The sequence below is a fragment of the Elephas maximus genome, chromosome 7 (genome assembly GCF_024166365.1).
Source record: "Elephas maximus indicus isolate mEleMax1 chromosome 7, mEleMax1 primary haplotype, whole genome shotgun sequence".
NCBI classification, from domain to species: domain Eukaryota; kingdom Metazoa; phylum Chordata; class Mammalia; order Proboscidea; family Elephantidae; genus Elephas; species Elephas maximus.
The window spans coordinates 47,085,064-47,103,275 of record NC_064825.1 but is presented as its reverse complement, the minus strand read 5'-3'; the positions used below and the strand labels follow the sequence as shown (position 1 = coordinate 47,103,275).

The 18,212-nt window shown below is 53.7% G+C and overlaps 2 protein-coding genes across 12 annotated transcripts in view; both read right to left on the bottom strand.

The window, feature by feature from the left end:
- Positions 1 to 833: 833 nt before the first annotated feature.
- KLHL35 (kelch like family member 35) lies at positions 834 to 13,568 on the bottom strand. Its single transcript, XM_049889832.1, has 8 exons — positions 13,529 to 13,568; positions 12,253 to 12,394; positions 8,444 to 9,322; positions 7,063 to 7,247; positions 5,141 to 5,259; positions 4,146 to 4,334; positions 1,929 to 2,117; positions 834 to 1,060 (listed from the first exon to the last, which is right to left on the bottom strand). Exons 1-8 carry the CDS (start codon positions 13,566 to 13,568, stop codon positions 872 to 874), a joined length of 1,932 nt encoding a protein of 643 aa, XP_049745789.1. The 3' UTR covers positions 834 to 871.
- Positions 13,569 to 15,359: 1,791 nt separating this feature from the next.
- The window catches only part of GDPD5 (glycerophosphodiester phosphodiesterase domain containing 5), a 107,600-nt gene continuing 104,747 nt past the window's right edge, over positions 15,360 to 18,212 (bottom strand). For all 11 annotated transcript variants that reach the window (XM_049889803.1, XM_049889802.1, XM_049889809.1 and 8 more), the window contains one exon: positions 15,360 to 16,519. In XM_049889803.1, coding sequence (XP_049745760.1) covers positions 16,371 to 16,519 — 149 coding nt within the window. In that variant the 3' untranslated portion in view covers positions 15,360 to 16,370. The remainder of the gene's footprint in view (positions 16,520 to 18,212) is intronic.

The following is an 18,212-nucleotide window of genomic DNA, read 5'->3' as shown; positions in this document are numbered from 1 at the left end:
TGAGCCCAGTGTCCTGGTTCTCAAAGGCCTGTGGCTCTGGCGCCCACATGCTGAGCCTGCTGTAAGCCTCCCCACGGCTGCTCAGGGTTCACAGCTATTTTTCCATTTTGTTTCAGCCTCTTACATGAGTGGAGTCCTACTCTGGCCCAGGCTTATAGCAGTGAGCCTGGTTTGGAAGCTATTTCCAATCCCTTTACCCTATAAAGGGAGTCCCAGGGTAGCACAAATGCTTAAGTGCTCAGCTGCTAACTGCAAAGGTTGGCAATTCAAGTCCATCCCTGGTGATCCGCTTCCAAAAGGTCACAGCCTTGAAAATCCTGAGAAGTGCAGTTCTACTTTGCATACACGGGGTCACCATGAGTCAGAATCGACTTGATGGCAACTGGTTGGTTACCCTAGAGAGTCTGAACCCCAGAGCTCGGGTTTCCTTCCTCACTGTTTCACAGTTCTGTTATTCCTAGTCCTTAGATGTGTTCGCTCATTAATGAGCCTCTGCATATGTCTATTTAGTTTTCTATTTGATATTCATTTTATTCTTAAACTGTACAAAAATATATGAACTCTGAATGTATGAAACATTTCATAATTTTTTAAAATGCCCACACTGCTGTTGTGAAGGTAAATGAAGTCATACATGAAAGTGCCTTCTTTGTAAAGGGTAAAAGCAGGGGGCAGATACTGGGGATTACTTCTCAAGGCAAAGCAAGCTCAAGCTGGAACTGACCCAACCTTTGAATGAGGTTTTATTTCTGTAAGAAAAGGAGGTCATAAATTAAGGGCTATTTACATGGAGGGACCATGAGGGGAACAGAGTGGTACCCCTGTGTCCCCACTCTACTCAGCCTCCTGGCTGAGGCCATCCAGGTCTGAGTCACCTGCCCAGGCTCTGGACGATGGTGACGCAGCCGTGGGAGCTGGTGCAGCGCTGTAGGGACGGCTGGGCCTCCACTTGGCCACTGCTGGGGTCAAAGGTGAAGACCCTATCGGTGCTATCCCCGCGATCATCCCGCCCGCCAAGGATATGGATCTTCCCATCACACACAGTCACACCGCAGCTCTCCTAATGGACAGACAGACAATCAGCCCATGGAGTCCAGCTTGGGGCCCTCTCTGTCCCTAGCTAACCAGGCCAGATAACAGAACCTTGACCCACAGAATATGAGCAAGCAGTTTGGATGGCAGAGAGGCAAGAAAGTGGATGGACCTGAGTTCAAGCTCTGGCCTGACCTCTTACTAAGTGAATGGCCTTAGATAAGTCACTTAGCCTCTTTAGGCCTCAGTGTCCTCATCTGCAAAATGGGAAGAATAGTGTTTCCTTAACAGTTATCCAATAACAACAATAATGATAATCACCACCACCATCTTAGGATCACCGAAGGCCAGAAGGGGCAGGGACTTCCAATCCAACCATACCTCTATCTAGTCTCTTTGGAGTTTCAGAGGAGTGGGACAGAAAGTGGGGGAGGCAGAGAGCTGCAGGAAACAGCTTCCAGGCCTGGGCCTTCCCTTTCCGACATCACTGGGGCAGGGAAACAGCTAGTCCCTTCCCCAACCTGCCCCCAACAATGGTCCACCAGCTAGTGGCCTTCAGGGTGGGGAGAGGCCTCGGTCATTTGGTCATTTTAGCCTAAATGCCACATCCAAGATTACAGCACTTGGGACTAGGTTCCAGGTTCTTCCCTAACTGGACTAACTGGTGACCTTAGACCAGGGCTCAACCCTTCTAGGGCCAGTCTCCTCACCTGAGAAACAAACACAAGGTTGGTAATCACTGTGAGGGCAAAACCAGAGAATTATGTAAAACTGCCTAGCATGGAGTCAGACATAAGCCTTACTCACTACCTGTGAGATCCAGATCCTTAGAAGTGTCCTTTCACTTTCCTGCATAGAACCAGTGCCTGGGACCATGCCCAGGAGCCCCCACTTACCACAGGGTTGGGGAGGACAGCTGCCTCCCCCCAGACATCTGTGCCAGGGTCATAGGTGAAGATTTTGCTCATGAGGCCCCCCACCACATAGATGGTGTCCTCAAGGGAGACAGCTTCTAAACAACGCTGTGAGAAGGGGGCTGGTGACCTCAGGCTCCACTGGTCCTCCTGGGGGTCAAAGCACTGCACCTGAGGGGTGGGGGGAGCAACAGAGGTGTGAAGCTTCCTCCCCCAGCCTGCCCTACTGCACACACCCTCCCATCTTTCGCCGCTAGGGGCGCTCATTCCTCACATTTGTCTGAACCCACAGGCCTGAGCTAATGTCTGGGAGGGTGAAGGAGACCCATGGTTCCCACCCTGAAGAGCTCTCAGCCTAGTTCCACGTTCTAGCCTCTGCTCCTGGACTCCCTTTGTCAAAAGCCTCCTCGTCTTTCAAGGTCTAGCACAGATGCCACTGCCTCCTTAAAGCCTTCCCTGGTACCCCCTGCAGGAACGGTCTCTCCTTTCATGGAGAAAACAGTCTGCCTCACATAAGATTAACCGTATGAGTACACGATACCAAGCTTGGAGAGGTGTTCATCCAAGGGATGGAAGAGCCATCCACATCAGTGCTATCAAGGGTCCTCAGAGGAGGCTCCCCATGGAGTTGCCTCCCTGGCTTCATAAATAGTCAGCCCTCTTCTCTCTTCCTGGTGTTCTTTGATCATGAAAGCCTCAACAAAGGTTTCCCTGCATTTCTACAGATGTCCACAGGCCTCCCAGCCCCAGATGCCCTTCACAACTTCCCAGGGCTGGAACCTGTATCTAGCTGCCTGCTCACTTGTCTGCTCACTGTTTCCTTGGAGACTGTCATAGGTTGAATTATGTCCCCCCAAAAATATGTATCATGATTCCCAGTATTCTCTGGTTGTCCTCCATTTTGTGATTATAATTTTATGTTAAGAGGATTAGGATGGGATTGTAACACCACCCTGACTCAGGTCACCTCCCTCATCCAATGTAAAGGGAGTATCCCTGGGGTATGGCCTGCACCACCTTTTATCTCTTATGAGGAAAGAGAAGCAAACAGAGAGTTGGGGACCTCATACCACCAAGAAAGCAGCTCCAGGAGCAGAGCGTGTCCTTTGGACCCGGGGTCCCTGTGCCTGAGAAGCTCCTCAACCAGGGGAAGATTGAGGACAGGACCTTTCTCCAGAGCTGACAGAGAGAGAAAGCCTTCCCCTGTAGCTGACACCCTGAATTTGGACTTGTAACCTACTAGACCGTGAAAGAATAAATTTCACTTTGTTAAAACCATCCACTTGTATTTCTGTTATAGCAGCACTAGATGACTAAGATAGAGACCCCCAAGACAGCCTGTAAACAATGCTGTCAATGGGGCAGGTCATGTGGCTGCCTCCCCGACCCAGCTCCAGGAAGCTCTGTTGAAAGAGTGGGGTCAAGGGAGTAGGTAAGGTGGGTGAGGGATCCTGGTTTGGGAAAAATCCAGGTCCCAGGACCACAGCCTGTGAGGCCATCAGGGAACAAAGGGAGCTGCCACTGCAAAGATTGGTTTTTATTTTCCAAAAGTCTAAATGTCCAACAATGGAGAATTAGATTAGCAGACGATGGTTTATCTCCCTGTGGAGCATTACACAGACATTGAAATGATGGCCATGAAGAGTTCCCAAGCATGTGGAAAATGCTTACACTTAAATGTGGAGAAGAAAAAGCAGAAAACAAAATTTTACTAACAGTAGGAACACAAGTATGTAAATACAAAGCAGAAAAGCAAAAATGAATTCAGAGGAAGCCTGGAAGGCAATGCACCGAAATGTTAATAGTCATCTTTAGGTGGTGGGATTATGGGTAATTTTTTTCTATTTTTCTAAACTTCCGATAGTGACTGTATTGTTTTTTGAATGGAGGAAAAACATTTCAACTAGCCCTGCCCCTGCCCTCACTTGATTTTGAAAACCTATGAGACCTGCCCATATGGCACCAGCCCAAACACTGGAGTCCAGCTGTGCTGCTGACCCGCTGTGGGACCTTGGAGTCATCTCTCTAAACTCATTTCCTTGCCCGGAATATGGGATAAATCCTCTGGGGTGTTGAGGAGATTTACTGAGAAAATGGACACGGACACAGAAGTGCCAGCTCTGCGCCTGGCACACAGTAGGCGCTGCTGATTTCCTGCGGCCTACAGAGCCCTCTCCGCCTGCCCCGGGGGCTCCCCACCTTGTCGGTGTTGACGCCGTCCTGGCCCGCGCCCCCGATCACGTAGAGCTGGCCGGCGCAGGGCGCCACAGCGGCAGAGCTCACCGCCTCCGGGAGGGGCGCGGCGGCCGCCCAAGTGTTGGAGAAGGGGTCGTAGCGCTCCACGCTGCGCAGGCGCCGCAGGCCGTCAAAGCCGCCCACCACGAACAGCTGCGGGAGAGGACAAGGGTGCGGGCGTGGGGAGTCAGGGCTCTTCCGAGTTTCGGCCCCACCGTCAGGCACTGTATTCAGAAAAACTACCCCCTCCCACCTCACTTAGGGTCCAAATAGACTGGGGGCCGATCTGAGAGCGCTGTCACCACCTGGGCGATCTCCACCCAGTTACTGAACCTCCCTCAAACAAAAAACCAAACCCACTGCTGTCCGGTCGATTCCAACCCATAGCGACCCTATAGAGACAGAGTAGAACTTCCGCGTCGGGTTTCCAAGACTGTAAATCTTTATGGGAGCAGATCGCCACAGTTTTCTCCCACAGAGCGGTTGGTGAGTTCCAACCGCACAACTTTCAGTTAGCGGCCACTTTAACCACTGTGCCACCATGACTCCTTATGTTTAATAATAATAAAAAATAATAATAATAGCTAGTCATTTATTAAGGGTTTGCCACCTCAACTGATTCTAAGAAGCACTTTTGTTTGAATTTCTGGATTCCAGATGTTGCTTACAGTTTTTTTTTTTTTTTTTTTTTCCTTAAGTGGCAGTCAAGATTCAAACCCAGGCTGCTCTCTGCTTGGCCTCAAAGCTCACAGCCCTGACCACGAGGCTGTGTTATTACAGTAATTGCTATCATTATCATTAGTAGTAGTAGTATTAGATTATATGATCTTGGACAAGGCCCTTTCCTTTTTTGTGGGTTCAGATCCCTTCTTACGAAGTGGGGATTTTAGAGGGCCTTCCCCTACAGCATCCACAACTCTGTGCCTTGGGCTTCAGGGCAGCAGCTGCAATGTCCCTACCTGGCCTTGAATGACGGCCATCTTGTGCCTCCACCTGCCCTTGTGCAGTGAGGCCACCTTGATCCAGGTGTGCAGATGGGAGCTAAACATCCACACATCACGGCTGTTGATGTGGCCTCCTAGGGAGAGAAAGGCAGCTTTGCTCCCAGGCTCTCTGGCTAGCCCCAACCCCCCAAAGAGCTAGAAACATGGGCCCGAGGATCCAGAGAAGGGGTTAAGGGTAGACAGCAAGAAGGGCTTCCTCCTGGGCCAGTGTGACTTTGAGCCCAAGAGTGTACTTTGAATGAGTGGTAGAAAGATCTAGGTTAGGACGATAGGCAGGGGGTCTTGAGGGAAAGCCCTGATGGATTCAGAAATTAGGAGCTGATCTTCACCTGGTAATTTATGGTGTTGTGTCAGGCTCTGTGCTCAGGGCAGCAAAGACGTGGGCACTTACAACTCTACTAAAGGAAAGAGTGCATGGGCTGCCTAAGACAAGAGTCAGGAATGTACTGGGGTCAGAAGGAAAGCAGAGCCACCTGAATTTGAAGGCGTAAGGGATGGAGGGTGACCTGATATAATCCCCCCTCACTTCTGCCTTCACATTCTTGATTTCATTTCTGTTCCCGTTCCCCCATGAAGTGTTGGGATTATTATACTTTTAGTTTATAGACAAGAGACTCAGAGGCTAGGAATGGCTTGCCAAAGACTAAAAGAGTAAGGACTAGAACCAGAGCTTCTGTCCCCCAAACCCAAAATTGGTTTAATGGTAAAGGACCCAACCCACCTGTGGGGCCAGGCTGCCTGGCCACCCTAGGGTTCCTGACCAGGGCTCACCTCTCAGGAGCAGGTGGCCCAAACAACAATCCATGACTCCTCGGCCTGAGCCCATGACATGAGCCACATCTGTGTATAGCCCCTGAGTCTGTGTATTCTCAGTGGTGTACAATGGAGCCCCCCCCCGCCCATGTGATTCAGAGGCCATCAGTGGCCTTGGATAAGTTGTTCAGTGGTGATGGCCTCTGAGGCCTCCCGGGCTCATTCTCCTACTCCTTAGCACTCCATACCCCACTACATCAAATGCAGTTTCCAAGGCCAGCTGTCAAGGCTTCCGGGATCCGATTCTAGTCCCCTTCCCTGCTTCAACTACACTAGCCTCCCCTTCTCTCCCAGATGAACTCAACCTGTGCTTCAGAGCCTCCAGTGCCAGGGATCCAGGGATCCTTTCTGCACATTCCTGCCTTCATGCCTTTGTCTATGCTGTTCCCTCCAAGTTTCCCCTCAAGGGCAACTAAAGTCATCCCTTCTATGAAGCTGGGCCAGATTGCCTGAGTAGGACCTAACTGCCCCTTCCCTGTGCTTCCGGATCACTTGGGGACTCTGAGAGCTCTGGTCACATTCGGCCTGGTGATAAATCGAGTCTGTGTCTCTCCTCTAACTTGGGCACCCCAGGGGTGCAGGGACTGTGCCTTATACATCTCTGAGTCTCCAGAGTCTGAATCTCAGGGAGTGCACATCAAACAGATCTGTGTTCTCATTCTACCTTTGCAATTTTTGAGACAAAAGAGAAATTCTTAATTTTTTGAACTTGTCTTCTCATCAGTAAAATGGGGATAATAATCTGTACTTCATTAAAAAAAAATTTAGGGGGGATTAAAAAAGAGATAAAGAATGCAAGCTGCTTAGCATCATGTCCAGCATGTAGTGGGCTACACAAAAAGAAGTGATTATTAATACTAACAAGAACGGAAGCTAACGTTGCCGGAATAAAGGGCTGAGTCACATCGGTGATTGGCTTTGCTGGACTACATACCACTATAGCCAATAAATGTAGGGTATCAGGAAAAATACCGCCCTCGTTTGAAGGGAAGAACAGGTGTGGGCGGGTGTGCGGGAGGCGATGAGCCAATCCCGTGTAACTTTGCTGCGGGCCCCGCCCTCACCGGAAACGTAGACGTCGTTGCGGAGGGCGCAGGCGGCGAACTCTGAGCGCGTGTAGCCCGGCAGGCTGGGCAGTGGGGTCCAGCGCCGGCTCTCTGGGTGGTAGGCGTCGGCGAAGGGCAGCCTCAGAAGCCCCTTGCGGTCACAGCCGCCGATGACTACGATCACTTCCGCTAGGTCCATGAATCTGGCGTGGGGATAAGCCCAACAATGCCCACTGACCCGCACCCAAGTTTCATCCCCTCTTGGCGCCCTGGTGGACCACACCGTATGGTCCTGCTGCCCTTTCATGCCCTTCTGAGGATCCCTGTGCTGGACTCTGTCACTTCCAACCTTCCCTTTGGCTATTGATGGGAAGAGGGTCACTAATCCTCACCCCATCCTACTGACCGCTAAGGTATGGGAAAATAATCTTTACACAGCCCTTAGCCTTACCCAGAAAAATCATCTCCTTTAACCCTTAAAAAAATAAACATTGCCTTTGAGTCAGTCCCGACTCATAGCGACCCTATAACCCTGATGACAGTTCCATTAGGTAGGAATTACCTTTTTACAGAGAAAGCTGAGGTTCGAAAGATTTTGGTTTGCCCTAAATCATGCAGCCAGTAAGTGACAGAGCTGAGTTCAAGCCCAGATTTGTCTGATTCTAACCCCCTCTCTTCCTCACCCTTTTCTGACCTCCATCCCCGACTGCCTCTCCCCTATAACGATCTCTAAACCCAACCCTTAATCGCTGATTCCACTGAATCAGGCCACTGACCCTTCCATCCCTTTTTTCCCTCCCACTGACCCGGGAGGCTTCTGAGCCCACCGTAATTTCCAAACGCATTACCCACTTGTTTCCTAATTCATTCAGCAGATACTGAGCATCTTTGTACCAGGCCCTGCACTTAATGTTGGAAATAGAGTGTTAAGTGAGAGGGGTCCCCAAGGATTGATGGCTGGTCTTGGACTACTCCACCCAGTCTCCTGGTCTGGTATTCCAGGGGTGGGATTAGGTCACTTCATGTCCCCTCCCCCGCACTTGCTTATTTATATCCTTTTGTCATCTCCCAGAGGGCAGAGTGTTTTCAAACCACTCCCCAGTCCCGGTGCTCAGCATAGGAACTGGCACAGAATAAAGACTCAGTACGACGGAATGAATAGGCGAATGTGGGAGTGAATGGGTGGGCAAGGTGTGGGACCCCTGTATCTCTCCACTGAATTGTTAATTCTTCAAGGGCAGAATTCCAGCATAAGCCTACGAAGTGTTTGTTGAATGAAGGACTGAGTCTCATTCAAGAGGCACGACTGCGTGCCTGAATGAGGGGATGATGAAGGAATGAGTGGTTGAAGGAGGCGGGAATCACAGTGGGCGGGAGGCAAGGGGGCGGCAGGCCATACCTCCGCGGCCGGGTTCGCAGCGCACCGATCTCCCGGCCCAGGATGAAGCAGGCGCGGGCCTCGAGCAGCAATGGGCGGCACTCGCCACACGCCTGCAGCAGCTCGTCCGCCTCCACCTTCTCCAAGAAGTAGGCAGGAGCCAGCAGCGGCAGGCGCACGTGCTCCAGTAGGCGCCGCAGCTGTCCCCGGCGGGCCGGGGCGTCGTGGCGCACCCAGCGCATGGCCGCCTCGAATACGGCCTCCTCTCGGGCCACGCCCAGTGCCGGGTCGGCCAGCAACGCTGCCACCTCGTCGGCTGCCAGCTCCAGGAAGTCGGCGTGGTGCGCCACCTCGGCGAAGGCCTGGCGCAGCACGCGGCCGCAGCGCTCGGCCAGCGAGGCAAGCGAGAAGGCGGCGGCCACGCGGCGCAGCGCCAGACTGTTGGCGGCGCGCAGGCGGCCCTCGAGGAAGCGCGCGCAGGCCTCGCGCAGACCCGCCACACCCAGCCGCTCGGCCAGCGCCAGCACTGCGGCTGCCTGGTCCTCGGCGCACAGCCGCACACCCGCGCCGTACACGTAATCGAGTACCACGGCCATCGCTGCGGCCGTGGCCGCCCCGGCGAGCCCCGCACCCGGCCCCTCGGGCGCCACCGGCACCACAGCCAGGCAGCGCTGCGGCCGACCGGCAGCAAACAGGCTGCGGAAGTAGGCGCTCCCCGCGCTGAGTGCGGCACGGTGGCACGGGAAGTCGCGGCCGCCAGCGCGCAGCACCACGTCGGTGAGGGTGCCGCTCCGCCTGTACGCGTTGAGGGTCTGCAGGACGCGCTGCGCGTGGCAGGCCCCCGTGCACGGCGCCTCAGAGCTCAGCTCCGACTCCTCCTGCTTGGAGGCCTCCAGCATCCTGCCAGGTAGAGAACACAAATCGCGTTGGGAAGTCTACCTGGCTGTTACTCTGTTGGGGGGCAAGAGGCCCAGCTTACCACACACTTCATTCATTCCTTGGTTTGTCCACTCGTTTACTCATTCATGCACGCATGCACACATACGTGTGTGTTTTCGCTCATTCAACTAATCTTTCCATCCACAGTGATCTAGCCACGGCCTACCTAAAGGGCAGGCCCCTCTCTTCTCAACTGTACTACTCTCTCCCTTGCTTATCCACTTCAGCCATACTGCCGTTTCTGTTCTTCAGACTCACTAAGCTTTTTCTGTCCATATGGGCAGGAAACAGATGGCTCGCTCTCAACGAGGGTAATTTGAGGAGAGTCAAATAAAGGAACGATTTACAAAAGCATAGGCAGTGTTTAGAGACTCTATCAAGGAATAGAGCCGTACCCTAGCAACAGGGAGCCTTAAGGCCGGTGGTGGAAGGGACTGACTGCTTTTGTGTGGCCTTTCTCCCCATGGTCTTGTAATTCCCACCCAGGTGATTGGGTAGGACTGTGCACATAGGGTAATTGTAGGGCACCAAAGGGATTGTTCAGTTTTGCTATCCCGCTGGACTTGAAATAAGCCACCCCAGAGCCAGGAAAGGAATGATCCCACCACCACCAAGGAAAAACAGCCAGGAGCCAGCATGCCCTTTGGACCCAGAAATCCCTGTTCTGAGAAGCTTCTGGAATGAGAGAGAGATGTAACACTGAAGGCAGCAAGACCCGACAGCAGGAGATGGCATGGTGGGCTTCCCTGCCCATGCAGAAGGAAAGCTGACAGCCTTTATGCAGAGGCCTAGGGCCAGGACGAGGCATCCTTGCAAGCACTAAGAGGCTGTCCTGATGGAAAAACTGTATCCTGAGTGTTCCTGAGGCTGAATTGTAACTGTTACTTCCCTAATGAACCCTATGATGGTCTGTGAGTTCTGTGTGGCCATTGCAATGAATTATCGAACCCAGCAGAGAAGTAGAGAGTGCCGGAGAGAGGAGGCTTGTCTGACCTCTGTCTCATAGGAATCAGCCTTAGGCCGTTGATCTTGATTCTCCAGTCCCCTTGTGAAGTTAGAGGAGGTCAGACATTGCCCCCATGCTGTTTTTGCAGGCCCCAAGGTCTGAAGGAAGGCGGGGGAGCTACTGGAACCTGGACAAAATTCTTGTATAGGGAAGGCCTTCTGACAGGACCTATAGCCTTTGGTCAAGGGATTCAGGTAACCCCACAGAGAGCCAGTGGGGAGCGAGGAAAAAAATAACTGAGAGGGGACCTTTAAACTGAGACTAGAGGGATGGGTAGAAATAGCCAGGTGAAGGGAAAGGAGTAGAGGGGGAACGTCTGCAGCAAAAAGAACAGCCTCTGCAGAGGCCCAGAGGGAGGGAAGGCGTGAGGTTACAGCCCGGGCTGAGGGAGGTAGGCGTTCTCTCTAGTATCAGCTCTCTTAGTGTTCTCAAGGAAGTAAAAAGAGTTCAGCTCTAAGACAGACCTGGGTTCTTAATCCTGCCTCTACCACTGATTCACTGTGTGACCTAAGCCAGGTCACCTCCTGCACCAGGCTTCGGTTTCCTCATTTATAAAATGTGGATCGTAAAGCCTCCCTTAAAGGGTTGCTGTAACTATTAAATGGAAAGTGCTAGGTAAAAACCCCAACCCGACATAGTATAAATTCAATAAATATTTCTTTGTATTGTTTTTACTCAAAAGGAATGGAGCATACCATGTGTGCTAGTTGCTTTTATATATATAATTTCATTTGACTCTCACACAACCCTGAGCAGTCTCTTTAGACCCTTTTTTTGTTTTAAGTTTGTCATGAGGAAACAAGCGCAGAAAGGGAGGCTGCTTTTCAGAGGTTTGCTGTGAAGGCCAAAGGATAGGTGTTTGTGAAAGCATTCTACAAACTGAAGGGCCATACCCACGCTGATTATGATTTGGCTGTTATGGACATACAGCCTCTGTTTGCACACCTCCAGTGACAGGAAACTCTCTCCTTTACATGGCCCCTTATTCAGCGGGAGCGCAGCAGCTCTGCCCTCTGCCTCTTGCCTCTCCTCCCTCCACCTGATCCCAGCTGCTCTGCCCTGGGGATTGGATCCTATCCTGTGTCAGCCTGGCTTTCAGGGCTCATGCCTGGGTCATCCTGGGCAGTGAGTCCCCTGCTTGCACATTGCATGGAGATGAACTCCCCAGTGGGCGGGACTCTGAGGACGTTAGCTACTTTGCCCATGGGCTGGGCCATGATCCCATCTGGCTCCTGGCTCTGCCTGCCCAGCCACTTTGTCATACGTGCCAGGGGGGTGGGGGTGTGTCCTGAGGAGCAGCCCAGGACCAGCTAGGGAGGCAAGATAGGTGACCAGGGCACTGTACCGAGTCTGACTGTTCTCAGCCAGCCAAGAAGGCAGCCACACTGAACTGAAACCCAAGTGGGCAGGTCTCATCAACGTAAGGAGGGACTTCTCCCTGCAGAGATGTACTACAGCAGGAGGAGTCAAGGAGCTGCCTAGGGGGAGGGCTTGAGCCCTTCAGGGGCTGTGTGGGCACTTCCTCATTCATTCTACTGTTGTCTACTGCGCGGGGTGCTGTGCACACACGGAGACATGAGACCCAGTTTCCCATTCTAAGGGCTGGTGAACACCCACTTGGAACACGGAAAGCAGGGATTCCCCGGACAGGGCTCTCTCCAGCATTCTCCCATCCCAGCTGAGAGGACTGAGAGAGGCACCTCAAGCCAAGGGTCTGAACTCAGACTCGGGAACACAGCCCCTAGGAGTTGACTTAAACAACAATTTGTTTCTTTTTGACACTTACACGCCCACTCACACAAAAATCCTTTTAGGCTTGTGAATACCACACAGCCAGGGCTGTCCAGCCCCCCAGAGCCCCGCCCCGGATGCCCAAGATTCTTACCTGGCCACGCCCTCTCCCAGGTGCTCCGCTGCAGCTGCTGCTTGTGCACTGAGGTCACTCCTGTCAGTGCCTGCAACCTGCACCCCTGGAGCCCTGGCTCCAATGTCCCTGCCGCTCTGCCCACACTCCTGATCTGGCTCAGCTGTGGGAGGACAAAGGGGCTGGACACCAGGGGAGAGAGGAGGGGAGAAGTGGGGGGGAGGGGAGGAGGGGGACGCTGGGCTTTTGTTCCCCTCAAGGACCAACCCCGGAGAGAGGGAGGGAGGGAGTGGGACTAAGAATGGGATTGATTGCGTGACTGGGATTGGGGGTGACCTGGTCCTGGCTGTGCCCCTGAATGATGCACAGGTGTGTGAGTGTGTGTATGGGCGGTGCTTGCCCCCTGTAGACTTCATAATCGTGTGATTGTGAGCATGCAGGTGTTCCACTGTGGGAGTGCAAGGAACATAGTGACTGTGTAGCATTGGGGTATATGTGGATGTGTGACTGTGTGGCTCAGATGTGACTAAGAATGTGACTGCCACAGCTTACCGATCTGTTTCCATCTTTCAGCTTCTGTGTGACTCTGTTCCACTTCTGTTTCTGCGTAACAGCAGACATGTAATTGTGGGACTCTGTGTGTCTGGCTGTGTATCCCTGTCTCGTGTCTCTATGTGATTGCTCATTTCTGGGTGTGACAGGCGTCTGTGTCTGTGTGGACTGTGTGTATCACAAGTGTCTGTCTTGTGGACTATGTGACTACAAGGACCAGTGTCTGTGTGATACTGTGTGGTCTGAGTTGAGGGGGTTTTCACTGCCCCCCTCAACGAGGCATGGCCCTTGGAGTGAGCACAGTGGGGCAGGGTGTGGTGGTCCTGGGTGGCCAGGGCAGGGTGGAGGGCAGAACGCCACAGCTCTGGACCAGTCTGGCTTCCACAGGCTGGCACTGGGTCATTTGCTGCCTCTGAGGGGTGCCGCAGGGCCTGACTTCTATGGGGTAGGTGAAGGGACTTGCCCTCGTGGAAGATGGTAGCCAGTTGGGGAGGCAGTTGCCTTGACAAGAGCTCAAATGGGGCACCTGGGGCTTGGTCCTGGTCCTGCCCTAAGTTGCTGTGTGACCCTGAGCAGATCACTGCCCACCCCCTGGCCCCAGGCCCCTCATCTCAGGAGGGATAATCGTGATTCCTGCTGTGCCTGTTTTATTGGGTTGCTGTGACACTCAAAAGAGGGTTTGTGAGTGAAAGTGATGTGAGACATGGAGTCACCCTCACTGGGGCCGGGTGCTGTACGGCCCCACCCGGGGCCAGGCTCAGGCAGGCCGTTTGTGGAAGGGCCATGATTAGGGGATGGGTCACTGTGATGCTGGCTGAGTTAGGTACCGAGGCCTGGCTGGAGATTGTGTTCCAGGGACCCTGCTCTAGGGAATGGTGTCATCTCCTCCCCCACCACCAAAGGATTTGATGTTTTACTGTCTGTTAAAGGATTTGAGCACCTTTCTATCTGTACCTGGGAAAGAGGAGCTGAGGGTCTAGGCAGGGACCCTGGAGGAGGAGACCCTACCCTCTGAGGTCTGAGGGGAGGAAGGAAGGAGAGGTGCAGTGAGTTTGCAGGTGGCAGCAGAGGTGGAGGGGACCATCTACTATTTCTCTGTGAAGTGGGCAGTGAGGCCACCCTCCACAGGCAAAGGGAGGAGGCGGGGAGGGCATCAGGAAGGTGGAGTTTGTAGTAACCCCTCAGATTAAGGGAGAGGAACCAGGGTTGACCCCAGGCGGAGGGCTCAGCTGAGGATGGAGACAGGCCTAGGTTTCTGTCCAGCAGGGGGTGTAGGGGAGGCCTCCATTAGATGTTCATTGTTTGGGGTGAGGCAGTTGTGGACTGGGGAGTGGATGGTGCAGTGCAGGGCCCTGGTGACAGAAGGATGATGCCTATTCTACCCACAACTCCCAGCCCCTCCACCCCCATTCCATTCTGACCTCCTGAAGACTCCAGGATGACTCAAATTGCCCAAGTGTGGCCAGGAACCTGAAACACCCTGGCCAGTGTGCTGGTGGGGAAGGGGGGGTGCTGACCAAACAGGGAGGAGCCGACATAAAAGGTCAAATTCACTTTCCTGGGTGGGCCTGCCAGAAGCTACAGAAGACACTATTGGGGTATTATGGGTAGGGCAATGCCCTCCAACCCTGACCCACCAGTTCTGGATTCCACTGACACTCCCTTGTGTCTAGGGAGAGATGGGAGGGGAAGCGTTTGCCAGAATTTCACCTGGGGAGGCGGGGGATAGGAGAATGCTCCCTCATCATTCCCTGAGGGGCAGCCCCAGAGGTTAATGTACATGGCTGAGCCTTGGTGCCAAAATTTAGGAGAAACCTCTTTTCCTTTCCTCTAAGAAGGTGCTAGAATCTCTCAGATCCCAAGAATACTATCCAGAAGACCCCTATTTGGAGGAGACACCCATTGCTTGGCTGCCAGGAAGGACCAGGTTTACTTAACACAGGCTGGAGCTGGAGTTCAGCCTCCTACATTTCCCTTAGGACCAGCCCAAGACCAGACAGACTCTTAGGACAAAGACTGGAGCTCCAGGCCTGCCTGCCTACCACTGACCCCTTCCCATGAAGGGATTTGAGCACCTTTCTGTCTGTACAGAAAGGGCTCAAAGACAGGAAGGGACATCTGTGGTCCCAAGGGCTGTTATTTTGGCTTTCAGACCAGGTGTCCCCACTGTGCTGGGTATGGGGGTGGGCCTTCTCACTATCTCCTGGGGGAAGAGGCATCTCCTGTCAGAGGGCTTGTCCTACCACAGGTGGGGGAGGGGGGATGGTGGTGGGCAGTGGGGAGAGGCTCCGAATTCCTCCATGTGGCCATGAGGGGACCTGCTAGTCCCACTCGCAGCCCTACCCCAGACCCAGGACCCCTCCCCATCTACCTGTACAATTTCTGACTGGCCACAGATGGCATGCATACACTTTGGAGCCAGAGCCTGGTGAGATTCTGGCTCTGCCAGTCTAAGCTCTGTGGCCTTGGACAGTTACTTTACCTCTCCAAGCACAATATAGGGGTACTGGTTCCCAACCCCAGGGTGATTAAGGAGTCCCAGCACCATGGTGGATGCAGGATAGGGGTTCTGCCAGCATCTCCCTGCCATTCTCCCATCGATTTCTGAGAATGGTTCCTTCTCACATTTTGGGGCCAGACTGAACCCCAAACCCAGCATGCTCTGTCCCACCCTTCTGCTGACACCTCAGAAAGAGAGGACACATGTCAAGATGGCAGCTTTAATCTTCCTGGCCACAGCCCTTCAGGCCCTGCCATTGCAGGCCTCCTCACCACCACCTTTGACCATGCCCAGAGCACTTTTCCCAGGTGGCCCTGCCCTGTGGTCATGGACACAGGAACCTTCTGATATCATGTCAGTCTGTGGGGCCCCTGGGCTTCAGGGCTGCTGTGTTTGCAGGGGCCTGATGGACACTGGGCATGGGATCCAGCAGCCAGGAGTCTGCTCTTCTGGCTGTCTCCAGCTGCTTCTGGGGGGCATGGCTCAGGCTTTCTCCTGGGGCAGGGCCAGTGGTGTGGGAGGCTGGTCATGGAGGGGGCATGTCTCCACCACTGCAGCAGGCTTTCCTCCTGGGCCGGACCTCCTTGTGCTTTGAGAATGACGTAAAGAGCAGAGGGGCTGGAGGCAAAGGCTCAGCCCTGGCCCTCTAGGCAGGATAAGAACGGAGAAGTTGGGACGGACCCTCACGGTGCAGACAGGAGCACGGACACATGCAGGCACACCTGGGCTTCTACATCATCTCTTGCCACAGAGGGCATGGCATGGGCCAGTGACCCATCAAGGCTTCTAGGTCAGGATGCCAAGGAAGACCTCAGGAGAAGGACCAGGCCCCAGGACCCACACTTCCAGCAGCCCCAGGCCTGCAGGGGCGTCTGAGAAGCTGGAGTCCTGGCCCAGCTGGGCCTCAGGGATGAAGGTAGCCTCCTCCAAGAGAGTCCATGGCTGACCAGGGGTTGGAGCCGATGAGGAGGCTGTGGGGCCACCTCTCAGGGCACTCTAAGTCCAGATACATTTCTGCTGGCCCTCCTGGGCTCCCCTGGTTTCTCCTTTATGTACAGGCTAGGACTTAGGACAGGCAGGTCTTCAGCTAATGCCCACTCCTGTCTGTAAGGGTCTTGGCGTGGCTGCGGCCCCCTCGGGGAGCCACAGGAGTGCTGGCGCTGTTGGCATAAGTGTCATAACTGTTGTCTGAACACACGGAGAGCTCATCAGAGACCTCCACGCCATCGCTGATCTCTGTAGGGCCAGAGGGAGGCAGAATGTGAGTAGGGGGAGAAGAGAGGATGGGGTGGGAAGGCGGACTGCAACAAATCCTAGTCAGGCACTTGGAGGCTAGTGGAGCCACTGGGTTCCAGCCTGGTACTGAGCCTGGTACACAAGGCCCTCCTTGATCTCTGCTCAACCCTCCGGCCTCTCCTCAGTCCAATCTTTCCTGGAGTTCCACCTACAGCCACAGGAAACCATCTGCACCTTCCTGAACTTCACACCCATGTGTTCACTCTCCTCAGGGCCTTTGCACCTACCAGCCTCTCTGCTGGGAGTGACATCCCCATGAATACCTCGTTTTCTTGAAACCGAAATTCTAAATCTTAAATTCTTCTCATCTCTGTTATTTCAGCCTTCTGAAAGCCTCCTCTGAGACCCTCAAGCTGGGATGGGGCCTTCTCATGGCCACCCCATCCCTTGCCTCCTTTGCCCAGCCCTGACCACATTCTGTACAGTCACTGTCTGTGGGTCCCACTGACAGGAGCACATCTAGGGCAAGGGTGGAGTCTGGGCATCTGGTCTCCAATGTCCATATAGCACTGGGCCCACAGCAGACACCTGGCAGAGATGTGCTGAGTAAGGCCGAGCCCACCCTTGGTGGGGGTGAGGGTGTCTGGAGAAGACCTCCCAACCTAGGGTGACAACGGGGTGAGGACTGTGGCTGAACCCTTGGGCCTGGCACTTCCAGAACAGGTAGGGGGTCTGGAGATGGGCAGAACCTTCCAGGCACAGGAGCTAGCCTCCTACCTTCCATTCATCCTACCTGCCTGTCCTGACTTCTCTGTGTGAGGCACAGTGTAGGCACAGGGGACCCAGATGTGACCCAAGAGTTCCCCACTGTGACCAGAGCGACATTAGAGAGAGGCTCAGAGGGCTGTGGGACAGCCAGGGAGGCGCTGCAATCCAGCCTGGGGTCAGGGAAGCTGCCCAAAAGAAAATCTGAGGTAGGGAAGAAGACCATAAGCACCTCAGTGGGTAAGAATCTGTCTCTGAAGCACCTAGAATAGTACCTGGCATATATCCGTTGAATGAATTAATAAAGGATGAATGAATGAGTGGATGTTCACATAATCCTTGGAATCAGCCCTGTTCAAAATCAGTATCACCCCAACTGGACCCCTGTTCATTCACCCAGTGCTCACCAAGCACCCACTTTGGGCCAGGCAGGGTGTTGGCCCTCACAAATGCCCTGTGAGGTGAGCATGAGCCATTGAACAGATGAGGAGTCTGATGCTGAGGGAGGTTGGATAGTGTGCTCAGGTTCACACAGCTAGTCGGGGACAGAGCTGGGATGTGATCCAGGTGCATCTGGCTCTTAAATCTCTCTGGGATCTCTCCTCCTCTCTGTCTCCACGGTCACACCTTTCACCTGAATTAGTTATTTTTTTCCCTTTACTTTCCCCCTCTAGTCTACCCCCTACCCTGCTGTAAAAGTGCTCAAAGGAAAATCTGCCCACAACCCTCTTCTGCTTTCAGAATAAAGTCCAGGCTTCTGACCAGTACACCTGAGGCCCACCTCTCCTGGTGTTCATCTCAGACTGAGCCAACCAGAGGCCTCCCCTTAGGCCGTGTGGGATGATAGTACTTAGCTCTTGACTCGAGCAAAGCAGTTCTCCCTTGCCACCTCTGAACACATGCTGTTCTCGCCTGGAACGCCTTCCCT

Excerpts from the sequence above, each read along its gene's own strand:
- KLHL35 (XM_049889832.1), bottom strand. The coding sequence starts at position 13,568 with ATGGCCCTTCCACAAACGGCCTGCCTGAGCCTGGCCCCGG. Across the intron at positions 7,248-8,443 it reads CTGCGAACCCGGCCGCGGAG|ATTCATGGACCTAGCGGAAG; the intron begins GTATGGCCTGCC and ends TCCCCACGCCAG. Across the intron at positions 4,335-5,140 it reads TGGCCGTCATTCAAGGCCAG|CTGTTCGTGGTGGGCGGCTT; the intron begins GTAGGGACATTG and ends CCTCTCCCGCAG.